Source organism: Aplidium turbinatum, chromosome 3, assembly GCF_918807975.1.
Source record: "Aplidium turbinatum chromosome 3, kaAplTurb1.1, whole genome shotgun sequence".
NCBI classification, from domain to species: Eukaryota; Metazoa; Chordata; class Ascidiacea; order Aplousobranchia; family Polyclinidae; genus Aplidium; species Aplidium turbinatum.
In genome coordinates, this window is record NC_137474.1 from 26,441,691 (window position 1) to 26,454,251 (window position 12,561).

General features: G+C 38.4%; 1 protein-coding gene across 1 annotated transcript; it reads right to left on the reverse strand.

Annotated features, from left to right (window-relative positions):
- Window positions 1-3,522: 3,522 nt before the first annotated feature.
- LOC145766664 (zinc finger BED domain-containing protein 5-like) lies at window positions 3,523-3,873 on the reverse strand. The gene has a single exon (XM_082578376.1). It carries the CDS (start codon window positions 3,871-3,873, stop codon window positions 3,523-3,525), a length of 351 nt encoding a protein of 116 aa, XP_082434502.1.
- Window positions 3,874-12,561: the final 8,688 nt, after the last annotated feature.

Sequence of the window (12,561 nt, forward strand, 5' to 3'; positions counted from 1 at the left end):
CCTAGCCAAAGAAAAGACTTTAGTGCATTTGTCAAATAAGCCTACTTTGCACCTTTTAAAATAAAACTTGATGATCAAGATAAGTCTTGGGCACGCCACAAGGTATGCAAGCAGTGTATCGAGAGTTTGCGGATGTAGACCAAGGGAACACGAGACAAATTGCCATTCGGTATACCCATAGTTTGGCGAGAGCCTAAAAATCATTACACAGACTGTTACTTTTGCTTGGTGCAAACTTCAGGGTATAAAAAGAAAAACAAACGTAAAATTGAGTACCCAAGTCTTCCATCAGCTATAGCCTACCTCCAGTGCCTCATTCAGCTGAAATCCCAGTTCCAGTTTTCGTTCAAACACCTATGCTCGAAGATTTGGATCATGATGAATGTTTTAGTGATGACAAGCCTAATGATGAAGATTTTGCAATTGAAGATGATTCAGAACGTGTAGTATTCCATCAACATGACTTGAATGATTTGGCACGAGATTTGGGACTAGAAAAAAAGCTTCGGAACTCTTAGCATCCAGACTAAATGAAAAAAATTTACTTGGGAAAGGAGCGAAGGTATCACTTTCGATCGAAAGAAAGTGCGTTTTTACCGTACTTTCGAAGTGATAGTAGCTTTGTGGCCGAGATCTGACCTTAAACCTGGTGATCCTAATATTCTAAATGAGCCACTTGTTGACAGAGAGAAAATTATTTTCCCACCTCTGCATATAAAGCTCGGCCTGACAAAGCAATTCGTTAAAGCATGGTCAACCGAAAGTAGCTGTTTCAATTACCTCGTTTTGGCTTTTCCTGGCCTGTCAATACAAAAAATTAAGGCTGGTGTAGCCTATTTAATTGTCCACAAATTTGGAAACTCATCAAAGATGAACATTTCAGTGGTTCAATGTCAGAATTGGAAGAAAATGCGTGGTTATCATTTAAAAACTTTGTCAAGGGATTTCTTGGGAATACTCGGGCAGAGAATTATATCTAAATTGTTCAGAAGCTATTCGAAAGCTACAAAGAACTCGGCTGCAACATGAGCATCAAGATGCATTTTTTGCATAGCCGTCTTGCTAATTTCCCGGAAAACCTTGGTGCGGTCAGCGATGAGCAAGGAGAAAGATTCCACCAAGATTTGAAGGTGATGGTGGAAAGATATCAGGGAAGATTGGATTTAGATATGCTGGCTGACTATTGCTGGAGTAATAAGCGAGACTGTTCATAGCTTGAACATTCCAGGAAAAGCTACAAGTGTAAATTTTTGCCTTAAAACTCGCACTTTATTTGTCCTGCAGAAGCAATATCCGTTTTAAGGAACAGAATATAGCTGTATGAATGTTTATTTGAAAACCATGGAGTTACTTTCGGTTGCTTGTAGTTCTTAAAACGTTTTATACAATAAACGCAGATCTCTTAAATGTTGTACTTTTCTGGGTTATGAGACAAAGTGGTGGGTGCCTAGCTCAAAAACTTGACGTGATAGAGAAAAACCGATGTCATTTTTGGATTCAGCGCCCAAAAGTTAGTCAAAAACAATTGTAAGATCAAAGTCAACAAAAATTGTGTTCCCTTGTGTTATCAGTGGTTGACTGGTTTGTTAGGCATTATAGAACATTTTCAGGCATTATCGAACATATTCAGGGGTTGTCGAGCATTTTCAGGGGTTGTCAGGCATTGTAGAGTAGCTACTTTCAGGCATTGTCGGTAATTTCAAGGCATTGTCTAAGATTTCCAGGCATTGTCGATCATTATCAATGGTTGACAGGCTTGTTGTTAGGCATTGTCGGAAATTTTCAAGCATTGTCGAACATTTTTAGGTGTCAGGGGTTTTCAGGCATTGTAAAGTACTTTAGATTCTTTCTGGCAGGCATTGTCGGCAGTGGCGTAGCTAGGGAATGTGCTGCCCGGGGTGGATTCAGATTTTGCCGCCCCTTCAAGAAAAAGCATGTGAAAACAGTCCCGGATTTAGGGGGGGCAGAGGGTGCAGGTACCCCGGACCCTCCGATTTTTAAAGGGCCCCCTACGTAAAAAAAGTGTGATTTTTTTTTCTTTTAGCTTTTGTGGTTTCTGCAAAATGCTGTGCAGTGCTGGATGGATGAGGATTTCCAGGCATTGTCGAACATATTCAGTGGTTGATAGGTTTGTTAGGCATTGTCGAACGTTTTCTTGGGTTGTCGATCATTACCAGGTTTTGACAGGTTTGTCAGGCATTGTCGATACTTATGATAGCCAGGTCGTTTAAACGCTGCTGTGTTTGTGTATACCGTAAATACGTTTACAACCTACGCAAAATAGAAAGGGATCATTCTGCTGCGCATGCAGAGCTGGGAATAAAAATGCATGAAAATGTTCGACAATGCCTGACAAACGTGTCAAAAACCAATAATGATCGACAATGCCTGGAAATCCTAGACAATGCTAGGAAATGCCCAACAATGCCTGAAAGTAGCTTAATCTAGAATGCCTGACTACCCCTGAAAATGCTAGACAACCCCTGAAAATGTTCGACAACGCCTGGCAAACCCGTCAACCACTAATAATGATCAACAATGCCTGGAAATCCTAGACAATGCCTGGAAATTCCCAACAATGCCTGAAAGTAGCTATTCTACAATGCCTGAAAACCCCTGAAAATGCTCGACAATCCCTGAAAATGTTCGACAATGCCTGAAAATGTTCCATAATGACTACCAAACCTGTCAAGCACTGATATTGAATGACAATGCCTGGAAATCCTAGATAATGCCTGGAAATTCCCAACAATGCGTGAAAGTAGCTACTCTACAATGCCTGACAACCCCTGAAAATCCTCGACAATCCCTGAAAATGTTCGAAAATGCTTGAAAATGTTCCATAATGACTACCAAACCTGTCAAACACTGATATTGATCGACAATGCCTGGAAATCCTAGACCAGGGGTTTTTAAACTTTTTGAGCCGCGCCCCCATTTGACGTGCCATCCAAACTTGCGCCCCACCAAACTACAAAATTAGCAAACATTAAAGTGTAATGACTACAGGAATTTATATTTAGCTTTCATCAATGTGAGGGATGTAATTGTTTTTGGAAACCAAAAGTTTAATTCGAGGCTTTGTAGCTGATAATGACTACTTCAGATCGGCTTCACAATCAATAAGTTTGTTTCGATGTTTTGTTTTTATGTTCAAAATTGTAGAAAGGCCACTTTCGCACAGATAAGTGGGCAAAAACGGAAGAAGTGTGCGCATCGCCACGCTACCCACTCCCTTGTATATGTGCAAATGTTTAACCCAAAAATCAGTTAGTGGCATTGCTTCATAATCGTCTTTTGCACTGGAGTTACACTTTATTTCCAAGAATTCTTCTTGCAAACCGTCGGGAAGAATGTCCTCGTTAGCAAGAAAGGGATTTCTTGTCATCTTCCATTCTGGAAGGTCGGTGTCACCCAAGTCTGGGAAATAGCGTTCGAATTCTTGTTTCAAAAGCTCACCTTCCAGTTCAAGTTGCTTTTTGTCAAGTGCAGTATCTAGGTTGGTAAATGAAGCTGCACTTCCTATTTGTATTCGGCGGTGCCACAACCCCAGCTAAGCTTTGCCACAAATGCTCGAATGGAATCATAGCTATTAATCCGGTTAGTATTTCTGCCCTGCAAGAGCAGATTTACGATATTGAGGGCCTCAAAAATGTCCACGAGGTATGCCAACTCCAGCTGAAACTTCTCTGATGAAAATGGCAGAAGGAGATCTTGCTTCCCATGAGCTTCCAAAAATAGCATCAGTTCATCTCTCATTTCATACACGCGGGCTAACTGATTACCTTTCGATAACCAACGAACAGATGTATGGAAGAGGAGAGTCTTATGGTTCGAATCCATATCCTTGCACAGCTTGGTAAACAGTCTCATATTGACGGCACTGGTTTTGACGAAATTGACGGCTCGTATGATTACTGTAAGCTTATCTTTCATTGCAGCTGGTAGAGTCCTGGAGGCCAGAGCCTCACGGTGAATCACGCAGTGAGATCCAATGGCATTGGGACTTTTTTGCTTTATCCTGGCAATAAATTCACTTAGTCACACGCGTTTAGTCACATAGTTTGACATCGCTTGCGCCCCCCTTGTGAACCTTTCGCGCCCCCCAGTTTAAGAACCGCTGTCCTAGACAATGCCTGGAAATTCCCAACAATGCCTGAAAGTAGCTACTCTACAATGCCTGACAACCCCTGAAAATGCTCGACAACCCCTGAATATGTTCGATAATGCCTGAAAATGTTCGACAATGCCTCACAAGCCTGTCAACTACTGATAATGATCGACAATGCCTGGAAATCCTACACAATGCCTTGAAATTCCCAACAATGCCTGAAAGTAGTTAGCCTACTCTACAATACCTGAAACCCCTGAAAATGTTCGACAACCCCTGAAAATGCTCCACAACCCCCAAAAAGCCGACAATGCCCGACAATGCCTACAATGCCTGACAATGGGTATTTAAAGGTACCCTCTGTGACTGTGATTTGTTTTCAATCGCCAGAATCTCCATAAAGCAGTCCATGCGGAACGAGAATGTGACGTCATCACAAGCAATCCATACGTCAACTTGAAAACGAAGAAAGTTTTATTTAAACAAAAACCAAAAAAATATATTAAAAATAAAGTTGTTTTGCTTTGCCAAGTTTGAAGTCAATGCATACAGCCATAGCTACGCTGTTAGCCTTCAAACATTGTTACGCACCACTGAGTTGCATATCTAAATGTAAGATATCTATGGTTTACCGCTGTGACCATCAACAACAATTTGTACTGAGACTTCAGCAATAACTGGATAACAATTACTGAATATCCATGTTGCCAGATTATTTGAAAATCTCTAGCCCATCTTCACTAAAAGGCCAGACCAAAAGTAGCTCAATCTTTTCTTTATAAAGATAGTGCAAAGACTCAGTATTTGTAAACTTGCATTTACAAAAACTAAAATTACATCCTATTTACTTATCAAACCAGTAACATTACTTAATCCATGCTACTTCAAACCCTGTAGCCTAAAAAAATTTGACAGTTTATCATGGTATGCACATCAAACTTGCACCTTTGAGCAAAACTACTTTCAATATCACAAATATTGATATCATATTACAATGAAAAAATCATAGTCAATGTTCTTTCAGAACATCATTAAAATGATATTCCTAGCCTACTTCATAATGAAGCAGCTACTCAGATCACAGCATTGAAGAAAGTTGACTCCCAGGTAGTAGCCCAACTTCACACTCAATCCTCGCCAAAAAATACAGACCACATTGCCAAACAGCACTATTTACATTGCCTGATGCATCAACTGCATGAATTGGTTGACAAAACATAAACAACATAACATGTGTTTTTCTATTTGATTGCTGTTGCTCTACTACTGTGTCCTAGATAGCAAATAGCTGAGCATATCAACCCCAGGACGAGCAAAGACAAACAGCAGTTTAAACAAAAAAAGCAGAAAAAAACTCAGAAGGTTACAAGCACCCAGCAGGGTTTCAAAATTCTACTAACGAAGAAATGTAGGCTAGTGTGTATATCCTAATGAATATCTATAATAAGCTTACCTCAACTCGCCAAATGCATTATTTTACACTTACTTTCTTCAGATAGTGAATCGAAACTTACATTCTGCTAAAATTTCTACACCAAACAGGCCTACAAAAGTTTCCAAAATTGTCGATGCTACATTGACATACCTACAAAGAAAAATGTTAGTGTGTTTCATACAAAATGTAACACTATAAAGTTACGCGTTGGGCTCGCAGTCGAGAGCCTGCATGTTCGACTCCAGCCACCCGCACTTTCTGTTGTTTCTCTGGGCAAGAAACTTTACGATAATTGCCTCTACCCAGTGATCGATTTCGAGTAATGGGTAGTACCAAATTTAAGTCATAAGTAGAGTAGACAACCGGAAACAGACATTGCCGTCGGCTGCAGCGTGGGTCAGGTGTACGTCGGAAGGCCTACACCGATGCATAGCGCTTAAGTCCGCTTACCCGCAATGCAGGATAAAGATATAAAAAACAAACAACAAACAAATTGATTCAAATAACTTGACATTTTTGCCCAAATGATTTTTACAAACAACTACATTACTAGGATATTGAGGAAAAAACCTCATAAAGTTACCAGTAGCCTATCTCTGTAGCGCACTCAGCATGGGGCTCAAACCCGCCACCAAAAATGAAGTTTTTGTATGTTCCCCATTTATACCTTTTGCTTACAGGTTAAATATGAATAAGACACAACAGGGCTGAGCATTATAATATATTTTATATATTTACAAATAGTTTTTACATATTTACAAATAGTTTTAACAGTCGAACGTTTTCGGCTAACTTAAGCCTTCATCAGGAACCTGAAAATATCTATTTAAAATACAATAAGTTTCAACTTCTTGAAGGTAAAATTACATCAGGAAAAGGCAACTAGGCCTACATAAATAACTACAAAAGCTATTAACTCCAAAAAGCTCAGCTATTAACTACAAACAAATTTGCACCACAGGGAACGTGATACATCAAGTAAATGTTGAGGAGAATGGACACGCCTCCAGCAAATAATTGTTTGTTTAAATTTTGGTTGTAGTGTTTGATTAACACTAGCCTACTTCCTGAATTTTGGTATCAAATTGAGATTTGCCTATGCGCAAAATTTTAAATAAGTCAGTAGAGAATTTTCGATCTGTGCAAAAAGAACACTCCATGTCCATGATATGGTATTTGATGGCACTTTTCTTTAACTCCCTAAAGTTCTGATGCTCCCGTACTCTCGTGGTCAAATGTATGGTGGACATACCGATGTATCGTACGTCAATCCCGAATCACATGGACATGTAAAACTGTAGGCTATCATAAAGATTGCTTCCTCCCTGTAGAAGTCTGTAAAAATATAAGATGTTTAGAGCAAACTTTTAAAATACAATAAATGCACACACTGCCAACAGTTTGCAGAAATAACTTAGATTAAGCGATATTAAACTGCGAAAAGTCGGTTCAAAACTTTTTAATGTCGACTGTTTGTTTTGTCGTTCCTGCAAGTGGTGGGGGGAGGACAAGAACAATTGCTGAGGTATCAGCAGCTTCGCTAGTCATTTTATAATATTTTACACTCCACTTACAGTACACAATAATTTCTAAAATAAATGAAACATGTTTACTGTCCCTCAATTAGACATTGTACTAACCCATGAACCATGCCACATGGTTCAAGAGGCAACATTTTTGGTGGATCATGGGTCAGAACTGTTGGTGACAAAGTTCCATCTTAGCTTTACTTAATTAGAATGAAGTAAAGTCTAAAAGAACTGTACTAACTCCTGCACTATATAGCCCATTACAATTTCTGAATTCTATATCTCGATGCTAGCTGTATTTAAGTTTCTGTAAAGCTCCAAACGCAAATGAGAAATTTTACTGAAACACCTCAAAATCACACCCCACCCTCTAACTTGCAAAATTTTAAAAGATTCAATCCAGAACTTTCCATAAATACTATTGAACTAAATGCAACTTATTTAGCCAATAAAAAATCTACTATAAGGTTTTATTCGAATTTTGACGGGGGTGGCTCATGGGTCCATACCTTCCCGGGGGCAAATTTTTTTTCCCACGAGATTTCTGTCTGATTGATTCTAGTCACTCTAAAAGTAAGATTTTCCGAAAGTGTTTTGAGAGATTGGTTGATTCAGATTGCGAAATAACTATTTGCCAATGAAATTCTGCAATGATAATAAAATATAAGCTTTCCCTAACCCTACTTTTTTTGAAAAGCTTTTGTGCACAGCAAAAATTAATTAAAAAAAAAAAAAAGTTTGACTTCGACGGGCGTCGAACTCACGATCACCATGCAGAGGATGAAACCACTGAACCAACAGTGCCAACGAGAAAAATTGCATTCACACGGTTTTAATACAAAGTTTTACCAAAATATGTAAATGAGACAGAAATCTCGTGGGAAAAAAAATTTCGCTTCCCGGGGAAGGTATCGACTAATAAACCACTTTTCACATTAAAAGCTATAATTGGTTAACTAATTACTCTATGATGACGAAATTTCAGCACAACTCAGTGTGATCACTTCAGTAGGCTATATTGTGTAAAAAATTCAACCACATAGGCCTATAATTATGCGATCAACAAAAATATTTAACAACATTGACGGTGATCAGAGTGGTTCAAGGGTGCAAAGGCGTTTGGACCCTTGAACCACTCTGATAAGCTAGACCAGGGTTACTCAACTAATCTTAACAAAGGTCCAGTTTGACAAGTTCAATATTTTTATCGGTCCGGTGAATAAGTTATTTCACACGCAAGTTAAACTACTGTATCTGCAGTTCAGTACCAAACCACTTTTTTAGATAAAATGTAACTCGAACTGGATATCTGAGAAAGTGTTGCGGAGTCTGGGAGTCGAAGACCCCAGCAACTAGGGTATAAATCCCATATAATACAAACGTTGCGTTTTTGCAACAGACAAGTAGGTCACACTTTGTTCTATTTCTAGGTCGAACTGCTTGAGATTTTGCGGTCAGTCCAGTTTCATTAGTTAGGTTAGTGCTGTAGGAGTCAGAAACAAGTTAGCTTATCTGTTTATTAGCCATACTGAAGTTTTAACATAGTTCTGAATTTCGACAAATTTTTGGAATAGCCTACGATGGCTGCAAGAAATATTCGGTAAGTTGCATTTTTATATGACAAATTTTCTTTAGTGTGTATCTTAATTTAATGTAGCCTATTAGGTATTGCTTGGTTCACTTATATAAAATCTAGCTGTATTCTAAGTAGAAGTGTTTTCGTGTTCAAAATGCGTGGCAATTTTTGTTGCTTTTTCGCAACGTTTGTCATCACAGATGCGCTGAACGATGCGTTTTCGCAACGTTTGTCATACCGTGAGCTTTCGATGTGCGACCGCTCTGCATTGTATTATGGATTGATTGCTGTTGATAATGAAATATGCTAATCTGTAAATAAAGTTTTCTTTACAAACTATAATCTGACCCCTCAACCCATCTGCTATCTGTCTTTGAATGTTTTATAACATATTATATTAGTTTCGTACATACCGTAATTACAATATAAAGAAAACCCCATGCAAAAATATTTAACCGTTATCCAAGTTAGAATTCATTTGTAAATTAAGAATTATATATTAATTATTAAAATTCTACAATGTGCTTCAAAGATCTGTTGAAGGTTTTCAAGTAATACCCCACAAGCCTGACTTATCTCCCATATCATAACAATTTTTCAGTGTTACAGGAAATCTTTTGTGCTAACTGTTGGCCTAATTTAGTGATTGTTGTCGAAAGAAAATTACAGTGTTGTTCTACTTTTCTAATTCTAGTTTTCTCACACGTGTGGTTAATTATTTTGTCTCCATTGTTAGGAAAAAGAGATTGGATGAAGTGTTGGAAGAACTGGAAAGATTCTCTGACAAAAAAAGTTTTGAAGAAGAAATTTATGATAACATCACTGCTGTTCAAACGTCTGAAGAAATTACAGTGTTTATCGCTCCACTGGATAATGGAAGTATCACTGATGAAGATTCAGGTGACGAAGGAAATGTGCAGCTGGGCAATTTACCGCGTGATCAGCTTACGCTTACGGCTGAAGCTATAGTGGCAAGGCCCCGCACCCGGGTTCCTAGCGCTCCAGCACAAAAAAAGTCAAGACTACGAAAATGAGTCAATGAAAGCTTGCCCACGTCTGACATTGAGCTAAATCACACCGTATAACGGCCGTCTGTAGCTGATCTTCCACGGACACCAAGTGAAATTTTTGAGCTATTTTTAGACGACGATGCCATTGAAGTTTTACAAATTGAAACCGTAAAGTAGGCTATGCATCTAAAGCTGGAAATCACAATTTTGTTCTATTAGCTGAAGAAATGCGAGTGTTTGTCGGCGTATTTTTTTCCAGCAATAAATATTGCAAACTGCCAAGCTGACTTAGTGTACGGTATACTAATTATTACAATATTTAGCGAATATTTAGCTAGTTGGCGAAAGCGAATGGAGTGAGGTGGTATGGGCATGTTTTGAGAAGGGATGAAGATGATGTTTTGAGAAGAGCGCTGGAGTTGCGAGTGGAGGGTCGTAGAAAACAAGGAAGACCAAAGAAAACGTGGAAAAAGCAAGTTGAGGAAGAAAGTAGCAAGGTGGGCTTGACAAGAGAGGACGCGCTAGACAGATTGATGTGGAGGCAGGGTGTGAAGACGATTGGGGCACTTGGAGGTGAATCCGGCCACCCTTTGTAACGGGGACATCACCGGATTAAAACTGGACTACCACTAACTTACTACTACTACATTTCAGAAAAAAACACTGTCACAGACAGATCACAAACTGATATGCATACAACTAAACTGACTAAATACACTGCCGGCGGTGTGACAAACGATGCGTTTTCGCAACGTTCGATTTTTGAAAATATTTCAATAAATCAACAAAACTTAAAAAAAATTTTGGCAATTATCATCCCTTTACACACTATGAAAGATGATATGTGACCTTCACGAACTTTTTAAGCATCTTTATTTTTCATATCTTGTATGGGTTAAAACTTATTGATAAGGTTAAAAAAGTAAAATTTTAGGCATTTTGTGGCAGCAAATGCCGAGAAAAATAAAGTCGTACTTTATTTACAGTTTGTGAAAATTTGGTTTATGAAACTAAGGGTTGGATGCACCAACACCAATTAACTTAAACAAGGATTAAAGTTAATGATTGTTTAACTAAACAGTGATTAAAGTTAATTCGTTGTTGGTATGCACCAACAAAAGTTTGTTCATGATTAGTTGATCAATGATTTAATCAGACTGCTGATGGTTTTTGCTAAGTCATAACTGTAGCAATGAGTATTTCTTTGATTTGTTATGGGATTCAATACAGTTCAGTGGTAGAAAAAAGTACATACGGTACATTGTTTGTTCATGGCAATGGCAAAGAGCGTTATATTTGCTGATAAGTTATTTGTAGGGGGTATGTTAAAATACAAACTTGGATTACAAACTCTCAGTACCCCCCAAAATAATGCCACTGGGAGTAAAAAAACATACCATGAAAAAAAATTGGGTTGCCCCTACAATAACTGCCCGCTATCGGGGGGTTTTACGAGCGATTGTCAAAATACATGAGATTTGATACCTAAAATTTGAACTGGTGGTCATAGAAGGCTGGGACTAATCTCAAAAGTTTCGTTTTGAAAAGTTAAGAAGTGGCCTATTCAGAAGTATCAGGTGTATGGATTGGCCCAGACAGGCCCATTTTTGTCCGAAATGGCCTATCGTGATTGTATGAAATTCAAAATTTTACCCTAGTAAAGTAAAGGGGGGTCCCATACTTGATTCAAGTGTCGGGTATGAGAAGATAAGGTTCTCATTGTACTAAGCCTTTGGCACTAAGGAGAGTAGGGTGGCCAGTTCCTTTCTCTCGGCCGCCTTTATTTCAGCCACTACGCCCACCCAATATATTACACCCTGGGTAGAGGTGAGCGGTGTTTTCAACAACCAGCTGAAGCCGGTAGTCGAACCAGGTTTGCATAATTGGAAAGCCAACGCCTTATCCGTTGCGCCATCCCACCCTAGTAATAGGGGATATTTTTTTTGTTTAAAACGTTATAATTCGAATTGGTACTTTTAAATGAATCATATGCATTATGTAATCAAGATTTTCTTTTTTCACTCCATCCTACTGCACATATTGCAATATAACAATTTCTGCTATTTGCTTTTAGCCTAATTACGATCTTTCATTTTTGCCTCAAAATAATTTTCATCGCACAAAATTTTGCAACACTGTAGGTTACATCATTATAACATAGCATGATGCCCTTCTTTGTATACCGGACACTTGTATCATTACTCGCTAGTGAACTGATGGATGAGCATTATCGCTATATCTTATGTTAAAACTTTTAAAAAAATTGGCCTTTCAGCAACAAAAATGTCTTTTTTTCATAATCCTGCCCCTCCCCACGGTCAAAAATCGTTCCGGCGCCCCTGGCTACAATAGCCAAATTTTGGTAAGTAACCCATAACCTCAACTATTTCATATACCGTACAATTTTAAATCAGTTGCTGTCCATGAAAAGTGAAGAACCCTTTACAATTACATTTTGGTCATTCTAATTCAATCACACATTCCATAGATCAAAAAGCGCAGCCTGATGTTGCAATTACCAAGAACTAATACAATACCAGTACTAGAAACCTTTGTTGGTAACTTAATCAAGCTTTAAACCTACTCTGGAGCTGTATTAACTCTGTTATTTAACTTGCCTAGTTAATCACAGTTTGATCATGGATTAAACAGCCCTTGGTGTTGGTGCATACTTGTAGTTTAATTCAAGATTGTAATTCAAGATTGTAGTAATTGTAGTTTAATTCAAGATTAAGTTAATTGCAGTTTAATCACTGTTGGTGCATACGAAAGTCTCACTTAATTGTAGTTTAATTCAAGATTAAGTTAATTGCAGTTTAATCACTGTTGGTGCATTCGACCCTAAGGGTCGAATGCAGAAAGGTAGCTCAAAATAAGCCTAGCTTAACGCCAAGCTCTTC

Excerpts from the sequence above, each read along its gene's own strand:
- LOC145766664 (XM_082578376.1), bottom strand. The coding sequence starts at position 3,873 with ATGAGACTGTTTACCAAGCTGTGCAAGGATATGGATTCGAACCATAAG.